Source organism: Phasianus colchicus, chromosome 11 (assembly GCF_987193195.1).
Source record: "Phasianus colchicus chromosome 11, bPhaCol1.hap1.1, whole genome shotgun sequence".
Taxonomy (NCBI): Eukaryota; Metazoa; Chordata; class Aves; order Galliformes; family Phasianidae; genus Phasianus; species Phasianus colchicus.
In genome coordinates this window covers 2,999,312-3,020,625 of record NC_143446.1, presented here as the reverse complement: position 1 = coordinate 3,020,625, position 21,314 = coordinate 2,999,312, and the positions used below count along the sequence as shown (strand labels likewise).

General features: G+C 56.7%; 3 protein-coding genes across 6 annotated transcripts; all 3 read right to left on the bottom strand.

The window, feature by feature from the left end:
- Positions 1-66: 66 nt before the first annotated feature.
- LOC149916383 (guanylate-binding protein 1-like) lies at positions 67-4,009 on the bottom strand. Of its 2 annotated transcripts, XM_090147954.1 has the most exons (11): positions 3,912-4,009; positions 3,560-3,789; positions 3,360-3,487; positions 3,178-3,287; positions 2,910-3,094; positions 2,587-2,829; positions 2,201-2,481; positions 1,919-2,131; positions 1,577-1,843; positions 1,380-1,469; positions 67-342 (listed from the first exon to the last, which is right to left on the bottom strand). In XM_090147954.1, exons 2-11 carry the CDS (start codon positions 3,750-3,752, stop codon positions 112-114), a joined length of 1,941 nt encoding a protein of 646 aa, XP_090004080.1. In that variant the 5' UTR covers positions 3,753-3,789; positions 3,912-4,009; the 3' UTR covers positions 67-111. The 2 variants fall into 2 exon arrangements, with proteins under 2 accessions (XP_090004080.1, XP_090004081.1); XM_090147955.1 differs by having other exon boundaries at positions 3,560-3,951.
- A 4,742-nt stretch (positions 4,010-8,751) lies between these two features.
- On the bottom strand, positions 8,752-13,207 carry LOC149916382 (guanylate-binding protein 1-like). Of its 2 annotated transcripts, XM_090147956.1 has the most exons (10): positions 11,451-13,207; positions 11,099-11,328; positions 10,900-11,027; positions 10,718-10,827; positions 10,450-10,634; positions 10,127-10,369; positions 9,741-10,021; positions 9,459-9,671; positions 9,117-9,383; positions 8,752-9,001 (listed from the first exon to the last, which is right to left on the bottom strand). In XM_090147956.1, exons 1-10 carry the CDS (start codon positions 11,579-11,581, stop codon positions 8,801-8,803), a joined length of 1,989 nt encoding a protein of 662 aa, XP_090004082.1. In that variant the 5' UTR covers positions 11,582-13,207; the 3' UTR covers positions 8,752-8,800. The 2 variants fall into 2 exon arrangements, with proteins under 2 accessions (XP_090004082.1, XP_090004083.1); XM_090147957.1 differs by lacking the exon at positions 11,451-13,207 and having other exon boundaries at positions 11,099-11,435.
- A 3,083-nt stretch (positions 13,208-16,290) lies between these two features.
- LOC149916381 (guanylate-binding protein 1-like) lies at positions 16,291-20,515 on the bottom strand. Of its 2 annotated transcripts, XM_090147958.1 has the most exons (10): positions 18,990-20,515; positions 18,638-18,867; positions 18,439-18,566; positions 18,257-18,366; positions 17,989-18,173; positions 17,666-17,908; positions 17,280-17,560; positions 16,998-17,210; positions 16,656-16,922; positions 16,291-16,540 (listed from the first exon to the last, which is right to left on the bottom strand). In XM_090147958.1, the coding sequence occupies exons 1-10, from the start codon at positions 19,118-19,120 to the stop codon at positions 16,340-16,342; spliced, it is 1,989 nt and encodes a 662-aa protein (XP_090004084.1). In that variant the 5' UTR covers positions 19,121-20,515; the 3' UTR covers positions 16,291-16,339. The 2 variants fall into 2 exon arrangements, with proteins under 2 accessions (XP_090004084.1, XP_090004085.1); XM_090147959.1 differs by lacking the exon at positions 18,990-20,515 and having other exon boundaries at positions 18,638-18,974.
- Between the last annotated feature and the right edge of the window lie 799 nt (positions 20,516-21,314).

The window sequence follows — 21,314 nt, the reverse complement described above, 5'->3', positions numbered from 1 at the left end:
TATAGCATCTTAATATTCTTTGATTATACAAGGGCCCAGTGCTGTTCCAAAATGACTACACCTGGAAAGTGTCACAGAATTTATTGCATGGACAGCTGGCAGGGCACACAGCTACACATCGCTGTCCTCCTCTTCGCTGTCCTCATCGCTGTCCTCCTCTTCGCTGTCACTGTCTGAAGGGATGAGCTGAAGAGATGTGAGCAGATTACTCAGGAAGTTCACACCCGTGCGGCACCATGAGGAGATCTCCATTTCCTTCTTCTCCTTCTGCATCTGCTCAATCATCTGCTGAATTGCCACCTCTATGCGTCTGAAGCCCTCGTTCATCAGTGCCTTGTGCTCCTGTGGGATAGGGAGTGGGGTTGCTGCCACCACACAATGCCATGGTGCAGCCACAATGCAACAGTACCATCACCAAGCAGGTTAATGCAGACACAGTGTGCTGGTACCACCACAGAACATATCCATGGTACATGTACAGTGTGCCAGCATCACCACACATCTTCCTGGTACAGCCACACAACCCCATGGGGAAACTACGATGTGCTGGTACCACCGCCCAGCCTCACGATATGTCATGGCACAATGAGCATGGATAAAAGAATTACAAGACAGGTCAACCACCAAGGTGAACTCCTCCAAAAAGGTGATTGCTCCTGTTGCTGCAGGATGTGGCAAAAATGCTAAGGACCCTGATTGTGATCAAGGAAGAAGGAGGATAGAGCTAACAAATAGAAGGACCCTGCCCCCAGCCAGGAGGGGAAAGGGGCAACAGAATATATTGGACTGTGTGGGTTTGATAGCATGGCACATCAGAACCACAGAAATATGAGGCGCTGCTGGACACTGGCGCACAGTGCACTCTAATGCCCTCAGGTCACCAAGGCACAAAATCAGTTCATATTTCTGGGGTAATGGGGGGTTCCCAACAATGGCCTGTGTTGGAGGCTGAAATTAACCTCACTTGTAAGGACTGGCAAAAGCACCTGATTGTGACTGGCCCAAGGGTTCCGTGTATACTAGGTATCAATTACCTCAGAAGGGGGAATTTTAAGGATCCCAAGGGATATAGATGGGCATTTTGAATAGCTGCTGTAAACAAAGACAACATTAAGCAGCTGTCTGTCTTGCCTGGCCTGTCAGAAAATCTGGCTGCTGTGGGGTTGCTACAAGGGAAAGAGTGGCAGGTACTGATCGCCACAAAAACAGCGCACAGACGGGCAGTACCGCACCAATAGGATTTATTGCAGGGACAGCTGCTGGGGAACAGACTATGTCACATGCTGCACTCTGCTGAAAAGCTTGACTGCCAGGCCAGGCAGGAACATTGCAAAAATGTTGCTCAGAACGTTCAGAGTAGAGCTAACCCAGGTGCCCACCTCCGTGTTCTCCTTCTGCAGCTGTATGATCAGCTCCTGCATGGCTGCTGCCTCACGCTTGAAGCCCTCCCGCACCAGTGCTTCATACTCCTGTGGGACAGGGAGCAGTGTTAGTAGCAGCATACAATGCCATAACAGCCACAATGTGCTGGTACCAACACAGAACACATCTGTAGTACACTCACAACAGCGCTCACCTTCTTGTGGTGCTCCAACACGCGCTGCTGCTCCTCCAGCCACGCACGCTGCTCCTCCTTCAACTGTTGCTCCAGCTGACGTTTGTGTTCCTCCACGGTGCGCCGCTGCTCCTCCAGCCGTGCCTCTGCAGCCTTCTGGGCCGCCTCTGCTTCGGCCGCTGCTGCCTCCCGCTGCCGCTCCGCCAGCTCCAGCTGCACCTCAGTGGCCTTCAACACGTGTGCCAGCCCCTCGCGCTCCCGCAGGAACACCTCCAGCACCGCCTCCGCCTGACCGAACAACCATGAGGCACAGTTCCATCGCACCTGGTGCCACCCCAGCCCACTCCCACACACCCCACTCACCTTGACACCCTTGTCAGGCCGCCGCTTGTACTCCTCCAGCACGCGGTCCAGGTCCTCCTTGAACAGCTGTGCACCACCAGGTGCCACGTAGTCCCCATTCTGCAGGCGGAGCTCCACATCCCTCCAAAGCTCCTGCAGCACTGCATGGCACCGCTGCTCCGACGCCTCCTCATTGCGCTGGCAGAACTCCTCCTTGGCTGCCTCCAGCTTGCACTGCGCCACAGATCAGTGCTCAAGTGCACAGCCATGCCTCCAATACCCCACGATGTGACGACAACTCACCACCAGCTCCGCATGGTATTGGCGTTCATGGTCAGCAAAGGCACGGGACAGAAAGAGGGTGATGGCGCGTTGCACACAGTCCTGATGCACAGCCATGAGAGCACTGTGTGAGGGCGTGGGCAGCACCAGGCCCTGCTCCATGCCCCGCTGGTACTCGGCCACCGCCGCCTCCACTGCTGCTTTGTTCTCGGCCCGTGCCAGTGCTGTCACTGCGCTCTCCACGCAGGGCACTGCACCGTTGGTGATGGCCGCCACGTATTTCTCCGCCAGACCCGCCAGCACTATGAGAAGTGACAGCCACTCACACATGTCACTGCCACGCATGTGTCCCCGTCACCTGCACGCGTCCCCTGCATGCCACCCATTCTCACGCTGCTGCCACTCACCGCTGCCCGTCACCTCGTGCCCACCCGGCAACACCTTCACCGGCGCCTCCTCCCAGATGTACCGGCAGAAGGCGTCCACCTGTTTTCGAAAGCCCGGCTGCAGCTCGTCCTCCCGCAGCTCCTCCAACCGCGGCAGATCCGCATCAGCTGCTGGCCGCTCCATCGTGAACAGCTTGCGGTGGGGGAAGAAGTTGCGCAGGCAGCGCCGCAGCTCATTGCGCTCCTTGGCCTTCTTCCCGTCCCCTGCATTGCCACCGTTAGCACAGAGCCACCGACGGTGGATACGCACAGGGCTGCGTGGGGACACACGCTGGTGGCCATACCGGTCTGCAGTCGCAGCACATCCTCCAGGTACTCATCCTCACTCAGGGCCTTTTCACCGGCCTGCAGCTGCAGTGTGAAGTCACGCACGGTCCAGATGAAGCCCGGGAAGACGCGGACAAAGTTGGATGCTGGGTTGTCATTCTCCTCCCGCACGCGGATGTGCTCTGTCAGCTCCGTTACCAGCCTGTGGGACCCACGTCACCCCGTCAGCGTTGTCACTGCAGTATCTTTGCCACACTGTCACCTCCCTCCCAGCCATCCCTGTACCGCAGCTGCTCCAGTGCCCGCTGGTCAATGGTGCCTATGCTGTTGTACACCAGGGTGCTGGAGAGCAGCAACGCCAGCGTGAAGATCCAGGCGTCGCTGTCATCGTCATCCTGCACACATATCTGAGTTACTGGGGATCCACTTCTATGGGGTGTTTGGGACCTCCCTACCCCTGCACTCACCTTTTTGGGGTCTCCCAGCCCCTCGGTGTCCAGCAGCACCAAGGTCACTCCCTGCCGGCGCGGGTGGGGCAGGCACCACATCCAGATGCCCTTGGTCTCCGCATGCACCGTGGGGCCCAGCGGGAAGCCTGTGGGCAGTGAGCTCTCTGAAATCCCACAAGATGCCCCTCCAAACAGATGGGATTTCCCCCTTTGCTCACCAGTGCGTTTCTGTGCCAGCTGATTCATCAGGAAGGACTTCCCAGTGCGGTACAGCCCAGCGATAGCCACCACCACCAAGGGCTGGGTGACACTGCGCAGCACAGCCAGTGCCATGGAGTTGAGGGACAGCACGTTGTCCTTGTTGGTCACCAGGCAGAGCGGGGCCGGCATTGGAAGTGCTGGAGTGTCCATGGTTGTGCAGCTGACTGTTGCGCTCACAGATTGGAAACTGCAATATATAGTAAAGCCAAGTCCCCCTCCTCCCTACGTCCCACCTCCTGCTGATCTTTTGCCTTTTTTTTTCCTTTCCCTTTCACTTTCTCAGAATACTACTCAGTTCCCCAAACTCACTGTGCCTGGACTGTGCCAGTGGATTCACAACCACGGACTGTTGGCTGGGAAAAGAGCTGACTGCTGTGATCACAGATTGGGAACTGCAATATATAGTAAAGCCAGGTCCCGCTCCTCCCCACATTCCACATCCTGTCATTGTTTGATTTTCCCTTTTTTCTCTTCCTTTCCCGGAATCCTGGTCCATTCGCTGAAGTCACGTTGCCTGTACCATATTAGTGGATTCACTGCAGGCACTGCTGGTGGGGAAAAGTGCTCCAGCATGCTGCAGCTGTTTGCTGAGAGTGCCTGACACCTGGCTGGCCACTGAGGGCAGGGACTGCATGACCACTGTGCCCATGACACCCATAGCTGCTGGATGCAGTGCTTCTCCTCCTGCAGCCACTTCATCTACAGCTGTAGTACCATTGTCTCATGCCTGAAGCAGTCCAGCACCAGTGCCTCATTCTCCTGTGGGACATTGAGCCATGCTGGTGTTGCCTCACAATACCAAGGTGCATCCACAATGCCCCGACAGCAGTGCACAGTACCTCTATGGTACAGACACAGTGTGCCAGCACCACAACACAATATCTCCAATACTGCAGCCAAAATGCACCTGTACCACCACACAATCACACAACAACACGGTACAGCCAGAGTGTGCCTGCACCACTGCACAACAGCATCACTGTGCTGTCCATGCAGGGCCCACCCTCTGCTGCTGTTTGTACGGAGTGAGCTGGCTGATGCAGTTGCTGAGCCGCCTGGCTATCAGATGTCCCCAGAGACTGGAAAATGGCAAACATCACTGCCATTTGTAAGAAAGGGAGGAAGGAGGACTCGGGGAACTGCAGGCTGGCAAGCCTCAGCTCTGTGCCTGGGAAGATCATGGAGCAGAACATACTGGAAGACCTCTCAACTGTCCAGGAGCTGTTGCATAGTACAAGAATTGCCAGCTGCCTTCCTGTGTGAATGCTGTGGCCTGCACTTCTGATAGGGGCAGCTGGCACAGGCACAGCATATCACAGCGGCTTGGAGACAACACCCAGCCTGTTATCAACCACTCCAGCCAGCAGCAGCTCCAGTGTGTCAGGGCGTGGTGTTGGTACTGCAGCACAGTGCCGTGGTGCAGCCACAGTGCACTGGTATCATCACAGTGCACACCCTTTGCTCAGCCACGCTGTGCTGGTACCACCACACAATGCCATGGCACAGCCACAGGTGCTGGCTTGCTGCTGGTGATGGCTGCCACGTATCTCTGTGCCAGGCACACCAGCACTGCAGGAGGTGACAGTCACCCGCACGCATTCCCCGTGTGCCACCCGTCCTTTTCTACCTGTGCTCACTGCTGCCCATCACTATCCAGCTGCCCAGCAGCACCTTCACCTGCACCTCCTACTCCATGTGCCAGCAGAAGCCATCTGCCTGTTGCCAGAAGCCCGGCTGTATCTCATCCTCGTGCAGCTCCTCCCACACTGCCAGCACCATGTCGGCTGCCGGCTGCTCCAGCATGAGCTGCTTGCAGCGGGGGAAGAAGTTGTGTTGGCAGCCCAGCAGCTCATTGCTCTTCACTGTATGCCTGTTCTCTGCATTGCCACCATCACCGCAGTGCCACTGCCCACAGGGACACACAGTGATGTGCAGGGACAAGTGGTGATGGCTGTACCAGGTTGCAAGCGCTCTGTGTCCTGCAGGTATTCCTCCTTGCTCATGGGCTGCTCGCCCACCTGCAGCTGCAGTGTGAAGTCGTGCACGGCCCAGGTTAAGCCGTTCTCACCGCATCACTAATCTTGTCACATCACTGCTATCACTGCACTGCTGCCCTCCCAGCCAACATAAAGGACTCCCACTATGGTGCAGCCCGGTGATGGACACGTCCACCAATGGGCTGGTGATACCAGTGCCATGGGGTTGAGAGACAGCATGCTGTTGTTGCAAACCTGGCAGAGGGGGGCCGGCATCAGGGGCACGAGAGCCTGCTTGGCTATGCAGCTGCCAGAACCAAAAAGGAAAGCACACCCAGCTCCTCTGGACACATTTCCTGCTGCTGTTTCCTTTGCTTTACCCAAACATGCCCAGTGCTGTCCCAAAATGACAACACCCGGAAAGTGTCACAGAATTTATTGCATGGACAGCTGGCAGGGCACACGGCTACACATCGCTGTCCTCATCGCTGTCCACATCACTGTCCTCATCACTGACCTCCTCTTCGCTGTCACTGTCTGAAGGGATGAGCTGAAGAGATGTGAACAGATTACTCAGGAAGTTCATACCCGTGCGGCACCATGAGGAGATCTCCATTTCCTTCTTCTCCGTCTGCATCTGCTTAATCATCTGCTGAATTGCCACCTCTATGTGTTTGAAGCCCTCGTTCATCAGTGCCTTGCGCTCCTGTGGGATATGGAGTGGGGTTGCTGCCACCACACAGTGCAGCCACAGTGCAACAGCACCACCACCGAGCAGCTTAATGCAGACACAGTGTGCTGGTACCACCACATAACACGTCCATGGTACATGCACAGTGTGCCAGCATCACCACACACCTTCCTGGTACAGCCAAAGAGGCCCATAGGAAAGCTACAATGTGCTGGTACCACCACCGCACAGCGTCACAAACAGAATCACAGAATCACAGAATTGCCAGGGTTGGAAGGGACCTCAAGGATCATGAATCTCCAACCCCCCTGCCACATGCAGGGCCACCAACCATCCCACCTAATGCTAGACCAGACTGCCCAGGGCCCCATCCAATCTGGCCTTGAACACCTCCAGGGACGGGGCATCCACAACCTCCCTGGGCAGCCTGTTCCAGCACCTCAACACTCTCTCTGTAAAGAATTTCCCCCTGACGTCCAACCTAAAAAACCTATGGAATAGACATGTCATGCCAGCAATGCCATCTAACATCATCACGGTGACCATCTTTACAGCCACAATGTGCCAGTACCATCACACATCAGCAAAATGGCACAGCCACCGTGTGACACTAACACCACACAACACCGCTTTCCCATTACACAATAGTCACGGTGCAGCCACAGTGCATCTGTACCACCACACAACACCTCCATGGTACCGCCATTGTGCTCCAGCACCACAACACAGTACCTCCAGTGCTGCAGCCAAAATGCACCTGTACTACCACACATACCATCGCGGTTCAGCCAGAATGTGCCTGCACCACTGCACAACAGCGTCACTGTGCTGTCCACAGAGGGCACGGTGCTGCTGGTGACAGCAGCCCACCCTCTGCTGCTGTTTGTATGGAGGGAGCTGGCAGATGTGGTTCCTGAACCTCTCTCCATCATCATTAAAATGTCAGGGCTGTCAGGAGATGTCCCCTGAGACTGGAAAAAGGCAAAGGTCACTGCCACGTATAAGAAATGAAGGAAGGAGCACCCAGGGAAATCCAGGCTGGCAAGCCTCATCTGTGTGCCTGGGAAGATCATGGAGCAGATCCTCCTGGATGACATGTTAAGGCGCATGAGTGACGGACGACAAGGTGACCCCAGGCAGCCAGCACGGCTTTGCCAAGGGCAGATGGTGCCTGACCTGTCTGGTGGCCTTCTGTGATGGACTGACAGCATTGGTGGACAAAAGAAGGGCGACTGATGTCATCCACCTGAACCTGTGCAAGGCCTTTGACATGGTCCTGCACCACATGCCTATTTGTAAAATGGAGAGAGATGAGTAGACTCTTTGGTGGATAAGAATTGGTTGGATGCTCACAGCCAGGTGGTTGTGCTCAGTGGCTCAATGTCCAGGTGGAGGCCGGGCACGAGCCATGTCCCTCATGGGACCTTCTTGGGTTGCTGCTCTTCCACATCTTGGTCAGTGTCGTAGTGGGATTGAGTTGGCTGACAACACCAAGCTGAGTGGTGTAGTTGACACAAGAGGAAGAAGGGACGCCATCCACAGGGACAAGGACAGGCTTTGGAAGTAGGCCCACGTGAACGTAAGGAGGTTCAGCAAGGCCCAGTGCAAGGTGCTGCTCTTGGGTTGGGGCAATCCCAGATAGATGTGCAGACTGGGAGAACTCCATGAGTGCAGCCCTGAGGTAAGGAGTTGGGTGTCCTGGTGGACAAAAGCTGGACACGAGGCAGCAGTGTGTGCTTGCAGCCCAGAAAGGCCAAAAGCATCCTGGGCTGCATCAACAGAGAGCAGTCAGCAGGCAGGGAGGCGATTGTCGCACTCTGCTCTGCCCATGAAGATCTTGACCCCCATCACATGAACGATGTGAAGTTTTTGCAGCAGGCCCAGAGGAGGGCCAGAAAGACGCTCAGAGGGCTGAAGCACCTCTTCCTCTGCAAACACAGGCTGAGAGAGCAGTGGGTGTTGAGAATGGGGAGAAGAAGGCTCTGGGGTGACCTTGCTGAGGCCTTCCATTACTCAGGGGCACTTATAAGCAGGATGGAGAGTGCCTTTTTGGACAGTCTGGTAGTGACTGGGCAGGGAAGAAAGGTCTTAAACTAAAAGAGGGCAGGTTTAGGTGAGCTCTGAGGAGGAGGTTTTTCACTCAGAGGGCTGTGAGGTGCTGGCACTGCTGCCCAGAGCTATGGGTGCCCCATCCCTGGAGGTGGGCAAGACCATGGATTGGCCTCGGGCAGACCAAGCTGTTGTTGGGCAACCAGCCTGCAGCTGAGAGGTTGGAAGCAGATGGTCATTGACACCCTTTCCAATCCAAGCCATACTAGTGTTTGTGATTCCACAATTCTGTGATTCTATGAGATGCCTGAGTGGCCCCCGCTCTGGAACTTAAAATGGAAATACATGCAGCCCCGTAGTCCACCCTCTGCCTCTGCTGCCTTTGCTTCCCTGGAATGAATCCCCACGCTTTCCTGAAATGATAACACTGGGGCAGTGCAACTGGATTTATTGCAGGGACAGCTGCTGGGCAGCAGTCCACATCACACGCGCCGCAGTTTATTGAAAAGTTTTCCTGCCATACCAGGCAGGAATGGAGCCAAAATGTTGCTCAGAACGTTCAGAGCTGAGCTAACCCAGGTGCCCACCTCCATTTTCTTCTTTTCCTTCTGCAGCTGTGTGATCAGCTCCTGCATGGCTGCCGCCTCACGCTTGAAGCCCTCCCGCACCAGTGCTTCATACTCCTGTGGGACAGGGAGCAGTGTTAGTAGCAGCATACAATGCCATAACAGCCACAATGTGCTGGTACCAACACAGAACACATCTGTAGTACACTCACAACACCGTCACAGCGCTCACCTTCTTGTGGTGCTCCAACACGCGCTGCTGCTCCTCCAGCCACGCACGCTGCTCCTCCTTCAACTGTTGCTCCAGCTGACGTTTGTGTTCCTCCACGGTGCGCCGCTGCTCCTCCAGCCGTGCCTCTGCAGCCTTCTGGGCCGCCTCTGCTTCGGCCGCTGCTGCCTCCCGCTGCCGCTCCGCCAGCTCCAGCTGCACCTCAGTGGCCTTCAACACGTGTGCCAGCCCCTCGCGCTCCCGCAGGAACACCTCCAGCACCGCCTCCGCCTGACCGAACAACCATGAGGCACAGTTCCATCGCACCTGGTGCCACCCCAGCCCACTCCCACACACCCCACTCACCTTGACACCCTTGTCAGGCCGCCGCTTGTACTCCTCCAGCACGCGGTCCAGGTCCTCCTTGAACAGCTGTGCACCACCAGGTGCCACGTAGTCCCCATTCTGCAGGCGGAGCTCCACATCCCTCCAAAGCTCCTGCAGCACTGCATGGCACCGCTGCTCCGACGCCTCCTCATTGCGCTGGCAGAACTCCTCCTTGGCTGCCTCCAGCTTGCACTGCGCCACAGATCAGTGCTCAAGTGCACAGCCATGCCTCCAATACCCCACGATGTGACGACAACTCACCACCAGCTCCGCATGGTATTGGCGTTCATGGTCAGCAAAGGCACGGGACAGAAAGAGGGTGATGGCGCGTTGCACACAGTCCTGATGCACAGCCATGAGAGCACTGTGTGAGGGCGTGGGCAGCACCAGGCCCTGCTCCATGCCCCGCTGGTACTCGGCCACCGCCGCCTCCACTGCTGCTTTGTTCTCGGCCCGTGCCAGTGCTGTCACTGCGCTCTCCACGCAGGGCACTGCACCGTTGGTGATGGCCGCCACGTATTTCTCCGCCAGACCCGCCAGCACTATGAGAAGTGACAGCCACTCACACATGTCACTGCCACGCATGTGTCCCCGTCACCTGCACGCGTCCCCTGCATGCCACCCATTCTCACGCTGCTGCCACTCACCGCTGCCCGTCACCTCGTGCCCACCCGGCAACACCTTCACCGGCGCCTCCTCCCAGATGTACCGGCAGAAGGCGTCCACCTGTTTTCGAAAGCCCGGCTGCAGCTCGTCCTCCCGCAGCTCCTCCAACCGCGGCAGATCCGCATCAGCTGCTGGCCGCTCCATCGTGAACAGCTTGCGGTGGGGGAAGAAGTTGCGCAGGCAGCGCCGCAGCTCATTGCGCTCCTTGGCCTTCTTCCCGTCCCCTGCATTGCCACCGTTAGCACAGAGCCACCGACGGTGGATACGCACAGGGCTGCGTGGGGACACACGCTGGTGGCCATACCGGTCTGCAGTCGCAGCACATCCTCCAGGTACTCATCCTCACTCAGGGCCTTTTCACCGGCCCGCAGCTGCAGTGTGAAGTCACGCACGGTCCAGACGAAGCCCGGGAAGATGCGGACAAAGTTGGATGCTGGGTTGTCATTCTCCTCCCGCACGCGGATGTGCTCTGTCAGCTCCGTTACCAGCCTGTGGGACCCACGTCACCCCGTCAGCGTTGTCACTGCAGTATCTTTGCCACACTGTCACCTCCCTCCCAGCCATCCCTGTACCGCAGCTGCTCCAGTGCCCGCTGGTCAATGGTGCCTATGCTGTTGTACACCAGGGTGCTGGAGAGCAGCAACGCCAGCGTGAAGATCCAGGCGTCGCTGTCATCGTCATCCTGCACACATATCTGAGTTACTGGGGATCCACTTCTATGGGGTGTTTGGGACCTCCCTACCCCTGCACTCACCTTTTTGGGGTCTCCCAGCCCCTCGGTGTCCAGCAGCACCAAGGTCACTCCCTGCCGGCGCGGGTGGGGCAGGCACCACATCCAGATGCCCTTGGTCTCCGCATGCACCGTGGGGCCCAGCGGGAAGCCTGTGGGCAGTGAGCTCTCTGAAATCCCACAAGATGCCCTCCAAACAGATGGGATTTCCCCCTTTGCTCACCAGTGCGTTTCTGTGCCAGCTGATTCATCAGGAAGGACTTCCCAGTGCGGTACAGCCCAGCGATAGCCACCACCACCAAGGGCTGGGTGACACTGCGCAGCACAGCCAGCGCCATGGAGTTGAGGGACAGCACGTTGTCCTTGTTGGTCACCAGGCAGAGCGGGGCCGGCATTGGAAGCGCTGGAGTGTCCATGGTTGTGCAGCTGACTGTTGCGCTCACAGATTGGAAACTGCAATATATAGTAAAGCCAAGTCCCCCTCCTCCCTACGTCCCACCTCCTGCTGATCTTTTGCCTTTTTTTTTCCTTTCCCTTTCACTTTCTCAGAATACTACTCAGTTCCCCAAACTCACTGTGCCTGGACTGTGCCAGTGGATTCACAACCAGGGACTGCTGGCTGGGAAAAGAGCTGACTGCTGTGATCACAGATTGGGAACTGCAATATATAGTAAAGCCAGGTCCCGCTCCTCCCCACATTCCACATCCTGTCATTGTTTGATTTTCCCTTTTTTCTCTTCCTTTCCCGGAATCCTGGTCCATTCGCTGAAGTCACGTTGCCTGTACCATATTAGTGGATTCACTGCAGGCACTGCTGGTGGGGAAAAGTGCTCCAGCATGCTGCAGCTGTTTGCTGAGAGTGCCTGACACCTGGCTGGCCACTGAGGGCAGGGACTGCATGACCACTGTGCCCATGACACCCATAGCTGCTGGATGCAGTGCTTCTCCTCCTGCAGCCACTTCATCTACAGCTGTAGTACCATTGTCTCATGCCTGAAGCAGTCCAGCACCAGTGCCTCATTCTCCTGTGGGACATTGAGCCATGCTGGTGTTGCCTCACAATACCAAGGTGCATCCACAATGCCCCGACAGCAGTGCACAGTACCTCTATGGTACAGACACAGTGTGCCAGCACCACAACACAATATCTCCAATACTGCAGCCAAAATGCACCTGTACCACCACACAATCACACAACAACACGGTACAGCCAGAGTGTGCCTGCACCACTGCACAACAGCATCACTGTGCTGTCCATGCAGGGCCCACCCTCTGCTGCTGTTTGTACGGAGTGAGCTGGCTGATGCAGTTGCTGAGCCGCCTGGCTATCAGATGTCCCCAGAGACTGGAAAATGGCAAACATCACTGCCATTTGTAAGAAAGGGAGGAAGGAGGACTCGGGGAACTGCAGGCTGGCAAGCCTCAGCTCTGTGCCTGGGAAGATCATGGAGCAGAACATACTGGAAGACCTCTCAACTGTCCAGGAGCTGTTGCATAGTACAAGAATTGCCAGCTGCCTTCCTGTGTGAATGCTGTGGCCTGCACTTCTGATAGGGGCAGCTGGCACAGGCACAGCATATCACAGCGGCTTGGAGACAACACCCAGCCTGTTATCAACCACTCCAGCCAGCAGCAGCTCCAGTGTGTCAGGGCGTGGTGTTGGTACTGCAGCACAGTGCCGTGGTGCAGCCACAGTGCACTGGTATCATCACAGTGCACACCCTTTGCTCAGCCACGCTGTGCTGGTACCACCACACAATGCCATGGCACAGCCACAGGTGCTGGCTTGCTGCTGGTGATGGCTGCCACGTATCTCTGTGCCAGGCACACCAGCACTGCAGGAGGTGACAGTCACCCGCACGCATTCCCCGTGTGCCACCCGTCCTTTTCTACCTGTGCTCACTGCTGCCCATCACTATCCAGCTGCCCAGCAGCACCTTCACCTGCACCTCCTACTCCATGTGCCAGCAGAAGCCATCTGCCTGTTGCCAGAAGCCCGGCTGTATCTCATCCTCGTGCAGCTCCTCCCACACTGCCAGCACCATGTCGGCTGCCGGCTGCTCCAGCATGAGCTGCTTGCAGCGGGGGAAGAAGTTGTGTTGGCAGCCCAGCAGCTCATTGCTCTTCACTGTATGCCTGTTCTCTGCATTGCCACCATCACCGCAGTGCCACTGCCCACAGGGACACACAGTGATGTGCAGGGACAAGTGGTGATGGCTGTACCAGGTTGCAAGCGCTCTGTGTCCTGCAGGTATTCCTCCTTGCTCATGGGCTGCTCGCCCACCTGCAGCTGCAGTGTGAAGTCGTGCACGGCCCAGGTTAAGCCGTTCTCACCGCATCACTAATCTTGTCACATCACTGCTATCACTGCACTGCTGCCCTCCCAGCCAACATAAAGGACTCCCACTATGGTGCAGCCCGGTGATGGACACGTCCACCAATGGGCTGGTGATACCAGTGCCATGGGGTTGAGAGACAGCATGCTGTTGTTGCAAACCTGGCAGAGGGGGGCCGGCATCAGGGGCACGAGAGCCTGCTTGGCTATGCAGCTGCCAGAACCAAAAAGGAAAGCACACCCAGCTCCTCTGGACACATTTCCTGCTGCTGTTTCCTTTGCTTTACCCAAACATGCCCAGTGCTGTCCCAAAATGACAACACCCGGAAAGTGTCACAGAATTTATTGCATGGACAGCTGGCAGGGCACACGGCTACACATCGCTGTCCTCATCGCTGTCCACATCACTGTCCTCATCACTGACCTCCTCTTCGCTGTCACTGTCTGAAGGGATGAGCTGAAGAGATGTGAACAGATTACTCAGGAAGTTCATACCCGTGCGGCACCATGAGGAGATCTCCATTTCCTTCTTCTCCGTCTGCATCTGCTTAATCATCTGCTGAATTGCCACCTCTATGTGTTTGAAGCCCTCGTTCATCAGTGCCTTGCGCTCCTGTGGGATATGGAGTGGGGTTGCTGCCACCACACAGTGCAGCCACAGTGCAACAGCACCACCACCGAGCAGCTTAATGCAGACACAGTGTGCTGGTACCACCACATAACACGTCCATGGTACATGCACAGTGTGCCAGCATCACCACACACCTTCCTGGTACAGCCAAAGAGGCCCATAGGAAAGCTACAATGTGCTGGTACCACCACCGCACAGCGTCACAAACAGAATCACAGAATCACAGAATTGCCAGGGTTGGAAGGGACCTCAAGGATCATGAATCTCCAACCCCCCTGCCACATGCAGGGCCACCAACCATCCCACCTAATGCTAGACCAGACTGCCCAGGGCCCCATCCAATCTGGCCTTGAACACCTCCAGGGACGGGGCATCCACAACCTCCCTGGGCAGCCTGTTCCAGCACCTCAACACTCTCTCTGTAAAGAATTTCCCCCTGACGTCCAACCTAAAAAACCTATGGAATAGACATGTCATGCCAGCAATGCCATCTAACATCATCACGGTGACCATCTTTACAGCCACAATGTGCCAGTACCATCACACATCAGCAAAATGGCACAGCCACCGTGTGACACTAACACCACACAACACCGCTTTCCCATTACACAATAGTCACGGTGCAGCCACAGTGCATCTGTACCACCACACAACACCTCCATGGTACCGCCATTGTGCTCCAGCACCACAACACAGTACCTCCAGTGCTGCAGCCAAAATGCACCTGTACTACCACACATACCATCGCGGTTCAGCCAGAATGTGCCTGCACCACTGCACAACAGCGTCACTGTGCTGTCCACAGAGGGCACGGTGCTGCTGGTGACAGCAGCCCACCCTCTGCTGCTGTTTGTATGGAGGGAGCTGGCAGATGTGGTTCCTGAACCTCTCTCCATCATCATTAAAATGTCAGGGCTGTCAGGAGATGTCCCCTGAGACTGGAAAAAGGCAAAGGTCACTGCCACGTATAAGAAATGAAGGAAGGAGCACCCAGGGAAATCCAGGCTGGCAAGCCTCATCTGTGTGCCTGGGAAGATCATGGAGCAGATCCTCCTGGATGACATGTTAAGGCGCATGAGTGACGGACGACAAGGTGACCCCAGGCAGCCAGCACGGCTTTGCCAAGGGCAGATGGTGCCTGACCTGTCTGGTGGCCTTCTGTGATGGACTGACAGCATTGGTGGACAAAAGAAGGGCGACTGATGTCATCCACCTGAACCTGTGCAAGGCCTTTGACATGGTCCTGCACCACATGCCTATTTGTAAAATGGAGAGAGATGAGTAGACTCTTTGGTGGATAAGAATTGGTTGGATGCTCACAGCCAGGTGGTTGTGCTCAGTGGCTCAATGTCCAGGTGGAGGCCGGGCACGAGCCATGTCCCTCATGGGACCTTCTTGGGTTGCTGCTCTTCCACATCTTGGTCAGTGTCGTAGTGGGATTGAGTTGGCTGACAACACCAAGCTGAGTGGTGTAGTTGACACAAGAGGAAGAAGGGACGCCATCCACAGGGACAAGGACAGGCTTTGGAAGTAGGCCCACGTGAACGTAAGGAGGTTCAGCAAGGCCCAGTGCAAGGTGCTGCTCTTGGGTTGGGGCAATCCCAGATAGATGTGCAGACTGGGAGAACTCCATGAGTGCAGCCCTGAGGTAAGGAGTTGGGTGTCCTGGTGGACAAAAGCTGGACACGAGGCAGCAGTGTGTGCTTGCAGCCCAGAAAGGCCAAAAGCATCCTGGGCTGCATCAACAGAGAGCAGTCAGCAGGCAGGGAGGCGATTGTCGCACTCTGCTCTGCCCATGAAGATCTTGACCCCCATCACATGAACGATGTGAAGTTTTTGCAGCAGGCCCAGAGGAGGGCCAGAAAGACGCTCAGAGGGCTGAAGCACCTCTTCCTCTGCAAACACAGGCTGAGAGAGCAGTGGGTGTTGAGAATGGGGAGAAGAAGGCTCTGGGGTGACCTTGCTGAGGCCTTCCATTACTCAGGGGCACTTATAAGCAGGATGGAGAGTGCCTTTTTGGACAGTCTGGTAGTGACTGGGCAGGGAAGAAAGGTCTTAAACTAAAAGAGGGCAGGTTTAGGTGAGCTCTGAGGAGGAGGTTTTTCACTCAGAGGGCTGTGAGGTGCTGGCACTGCTGCCCAGAGCTATGGGTGCCCCATCCCTGGAGGTGGGCAAGACCATGGATTGGCCTCGGGCAGACCAAGCTGTTGTTGGGCAACCAGCCTGCAGCTGAGAGGTTGGAAGCAGATGGTCATTGACACCCTTTCCAATCCAAGCCATACTAGTGTTTGTGATTCCACAATTCTGTGATTCTATGAGATGCCTGAGTGGCCCCCGCTCTGGAACTTAAAATGGAAATACATGCAGCCCCGTAGTCCACCCTCTGCCTCTGCTGCCTTTGCTTCCCTGGAATGAATCCCCACGCTTTCCTGAAATGATAACACTGGGGCAGTGCAACTGGATTTATTGCAGGGACAGCTGCTGGGCAGCAGTCCACATCACACGCGCCGCAGTTTATTGAAAAGTTTTCCTGCCATACCAGGCAGGAATGGAGCCAAAATGTTGCTCAGAACGTTCAGAGCTGAGCTAACCCAGGTGCCCACCTCCATTTTCTTCTTTTCCTTCTGCAGCTGTGTGATCAGCTCCTGCATGGCTGCCGCCTCACGCTTGAAGCCCTCCCGCACCAGTGCTTCATACTCCTGTGGGACAGGGAGCAGTGTTAGTAGCAGCATACAATGCCATAACAGCCACAATGTGCTGGTACCAACACAGAACACATCTGTAGTACACTCACAACACCGTCACAGCGCTCACCTTCTTGTGGTGCTCCAACACGCGCTGCTGCTCCTCCAGCCACGCACGCTGCTCCTCCTTCAACTGTTGCTCCAGCTGACGTTTGTGTTCCTCCACGGTGCGCCGCTGCTCCTCCAGCCGTGCCTCTGCAGCCTTCTGGGCCGCCTCTGCTTCGGCCGCTGCTGCCTCCCGCTGCCGCTCCGCCAGCTCCAGCTGCACCTCAGTGGCCTTCAACACGTGTGCCAGCCCCTCGCGCTCCCGCAGGAACACCTCCAGCACCGCCTCCGCCTGACCGAACAACCATGAGGCACAGTTCCATCGCACCTGGTGCCACCCCAGCCCACTCCCACACACCCCACTCACCTTGACACCCTTGTCAGGCCGCCGCTTGTACTCCTCCAGCACGCGGTCCAGGTCCTCCTTGAACAGCTGTGCACCACCAGGTGCCACGTAGTCCCCATTCTGCAGGCGGAGCTCCACATCCCTCCAAAGCTCCTGCAGCACTGCATGGCACCGCTGCTCCGACGCCTCCTCATTGCGCTGGCAGAACTCCTCCTTGGCTGCCTCCAGCTTGCACTGCGCCACAGATCAGTGCTCAAGTGCACAGCCATGCCTCCAATACCCCACGATGTGACGACAACTCACCACCAGCTCCGCATGGTATTGGCGTTCATGGTCAGCAAAGGCACGGGACAGAAAGAGGGTGATGGCGCGTTGCACACAGTCCTGATGCACAGCCATGAGAGCACTGTGTGAGGGCGTGGGCAGCACCAGGCCCTGCTCCATGCCCCGCTGGTACTCGGCCACCGCCGCCTCCACTGCTGCTTTGTTCTCGGCCCGTGCCAGTGCTGTCACTGCGCTCTCCACGCAGGGCACTGCACCGTTGGTGATGGCCGCCACGTATTTCTCCGCCAGACCCGCCAGCACTATGAGAAGTGACAGCCACTCACACATGTCACTGCCACGCATGTGTCCCCGTCACCTGCACGCGTCCCCTGCATGCCACCCATTCTCACGCTGCTGCCACTCACCGCTGCCCGTCACCTCGTGCCCACCCGGCAACACCTTCACCGGCGCCTCCTCCCAGATGTACCGGCAGAAGGCGTCCACCTGTTTTCGAAAGCCCGGCTGCAGCTCGTCCTCCCGCAGCTCCTCCAACCGCGGCAGATCCGCATCAGCTGCTGGCCGCTCCATCGTGAACAGCTTGCGGTGGGGGAAGAAGTTGCGCAGGCAGCGCCGCAGCTCATTGCGCTCCTTGGCCTTCTTCCCGTCCCCTGCATTGCCACCGTTAGCACAGAGCCACCGACGGTGGATACGCACAGGGCTGCGTGGGGACACACGCTGGTGGCCATACCGGTCTGCAGTCGCAGCACATCCTCCAGGTACTCATCCTCACTCAGGGCCTTTTCACCGGCCCGCAGCTGCAGTGTGAAGTCACGCACGGTCCAGACGAAGCCCGGGAAGATGCGGACAAAGTTGGATGCTGGGTTGTCATTCTCCTCCCGCACGCGGATGTGCTCTGTCAGCTCCGTTACCAGCCTGTGGGACCCACGTCACCCCGTCAGCGTTGTCACTGCAGTATCTTTGCCACACTGTCACCTCCCTCCCAGCCATCCCTGTACCGCAGCTGCTCCAGTGCCCGCTGGTCAATGGTGCCTATGCTGTTGTACACCAGGGTGCTGGAGAGCAGCAACGCCAGCGTGAAGATCCAGGCGTCGCTGTCATCGTCATCCTGCACACATATCTGAGTTACTGGGGATCCACTTCTATGGGGTGTTTGGGACCTCCCTACCCCTGCACTCACCTTTTTGGGGTCTCCCAGCCCCTCGGTGTCCAGCAGCACCAAGGTCACTCCCTGCCGGCGCGGGTGGGGCAGGCACCACATCCAGATGCCCTTGGTCTCCGCATGCACCGTGGGGCCCAGCGGGAAGCCTGTGGGCAGTGAGCTCTCTGAAATCCCACAAGATGCCCTCCAAACAGATGGGATTTCCCCCTTTGCTCACCAGTGCGTTTCTGTGCCAGCTGATTCATCAGGAAGGACTTCCCAGTGCGGTACAGCCCAGCGATAGCCACCACCACCAAGGGCTGGGTGACACTGCGCAGCACAGCCAGCGCCATGGAGTTGAGGGACAGCACGTTGTCCTTGTTGGTCACCAGGCAGAGCGGGGCCGGCATTGGAAGCGCTGGAGTGTCCATGGTTGTGCAGCTGACTGTTGCGCTCACAGATTGGAAACTGCAATATATAGTAAAGCCAAGTCCCCCTCCTCCCTACGTCCCACCTCCTGCTGATCTTTTGCCTTTTTTTTTCCTTTCCCTTTCACTTTCTCAGAATACTACTCAGTTCCCCAAACTCACTGTGCCTGGACTGTGCCAGTGGATTCACAACCAGGGACTGCTGGCTGGGAAAAGAGCTGACTGCTGTGATCACAGATTGGGAACTGCAATATATAGTAAAGCCAGGTCCCGCTCCTCCCCACATTCCACATCCTGTCATTGTTTGATTTTCCCTTTTTTCTCTTCCTTTCCCGGAATCCTGGTCCATTCGCTGAAGTCACGTTGCCTGTACCATATTAGTGGATTCACTGCAGGCACTGCTGGTGGGGAAAAGTGCTCCAGCATGCTGCAGCTGTTTGCTGAGAGTGCCTGACACCTGGCTGGCCACTGAGGGCAGGGACTGCATGACCACTGTGCCCATGACACCCATAGCTGCTGGATGCAGTGCTTCTCCTCCTGCAGCCACTTCATCTACAGCTGTAGTACCATTGTCTCATGCCTGAAGCAGTCCAGCACCAGTGCCTCATTCTCCTGTGGGACATTGAGCCATGCTGGTGTTGCCTCACAATACCAAGGTGCATCCACAATGCCCCGACAGCAGTGCACAGTACCTCTATGGTACAGACACAGTGTGCCAGCACCACAACACAATATCTCCAATACTGCAGCCAAAATGCACCTGTACCACCACACAATCACACAACAACACGGTACAGCCAGAGTGTGCCTGCACCACTGCACAACAGCATCACTGTGCTGTCCATGCAGGGCCCACCCTCTGCTGCTGTTTGTACGGAGTGAGCTGGCTGATGCAGTTGCTGAGCCGCCTGGCTATCAGATGTCCCCAGAGACTGGAAAATGGCAAACATCACTGCCATTTGTAAGAAAGGGAGGAAGGAGGACTCGGGGAACTGCAGGCTGGCAAGCCTCAGCTCTGTGCCTGGGAAGATCATGGAGCAGAACATACTGGAAGACCTCTCAACTGTCCAGGAGCTGTTGCATAGTACAAGAATTGCCAGCTGCCTTCCTGTGTGAATGCTGTGGCCTGCACTTCTGATAGGGGCAGCTGGCACAGGCACAGCATATCACAGCGGCTTGGAGACAACACCCAGCCTGTTATCAACCACTCCAGCCAGCAGCAGCTCCAGTGTGTCAGGGCGTGGTGTTGGTACTGCAGCACAGTGCCGTGGTGCAGCCACAGTGCACTGGTATCATCACAGTGCACACCCTTTGCTCAGCCACGCTGTGCTGGTACCACCACACAATGCCATGGCACAGCCACAGGTGCTGGCTTGCTGCTGGTGATGGCTGCCACGTATCTCTGTGCCAGGCACACCAGCACTGCAGGAGGTGACAGTCACCCGCACGCATTCCCCGTGTGCCACCCGTCCTTTTCTACCTGTGCTCACTGCTGCCCATCACTATCCAGCTGCCCAGCAGCACCTTCACCTGCACCTCCTACTCCATGTGCCAGCAGAAGCCATCTGCCTGTTGCCAGAAGCCCGGCTGTATCTCATCCTCGTGCAGCTCCTCCCACACTGCCAGCACCATGTCGGCTGCCGGCTGCTCCAGCATGAGCTGCTTGCAGCGGGGGAAGAAGTTGTGTTGGCAGCCCAGCAGCTCATTGCTCTTCACTGTATGCCTGTGCTCTGCATTGCCACCATCACCGCAGTGCCACTGCCCACAGGGACACACAGTGATGTGCAGGGACAAGTGGTGATGGCTGTACCAGGTTGCAAGCGCTCTGTGTCCTGCAGGTATTCCTCCTTGCTCATGGGCTGCTCGCCCACCTGAAGCTGCAGTGTGAAGTCAAGCATGGCCCAGATTAAGCCGTTCTCACCGCATCACTAATCTTGTCACATCACTGCTGTCACTGCACTGCTGCCCTCCCAGCCAACATGAAGGACTCCCACTATGGTGCAGCCCGGTGATGGACACGTCCACCAATGGGCTGGTGATACCAGTGCCATGGGGTTGAGAGACAGCATGCTGTTGTTGCAAACCTGGCAGAGGGGGGCCGGCATCAGGGGCACGAGAGCCTGCTTGGCTATGCAGCTGCCAGAACCAAAAAGGAAAGCACACCCAGCTCCTCTGGACACATTTTCTGCTGCGCTCCCTTTGCTTTACCCAAACATGCCCAGTGCTGTCCCAAAATGACAACACCCAGAAAGTGTCACAGAATTTATTGCATGGACAGCTGGCAGGGCACACGGCTACACATCGCTGTCCTCATCGCTGTCCACATCACTGTCCTCATCACTGACCTCCTCTTCGCTGTCACTGTCTGAAGGGATGAGCTGAAGAGATGTGAACAAATTACTCAGGAAGTTCATACCTGTGCGGCACCATGAGGAGATCTCCATTTCCTTATTTTCCTCCCGCATGCGGATGTGCTCTGTCAGCTCC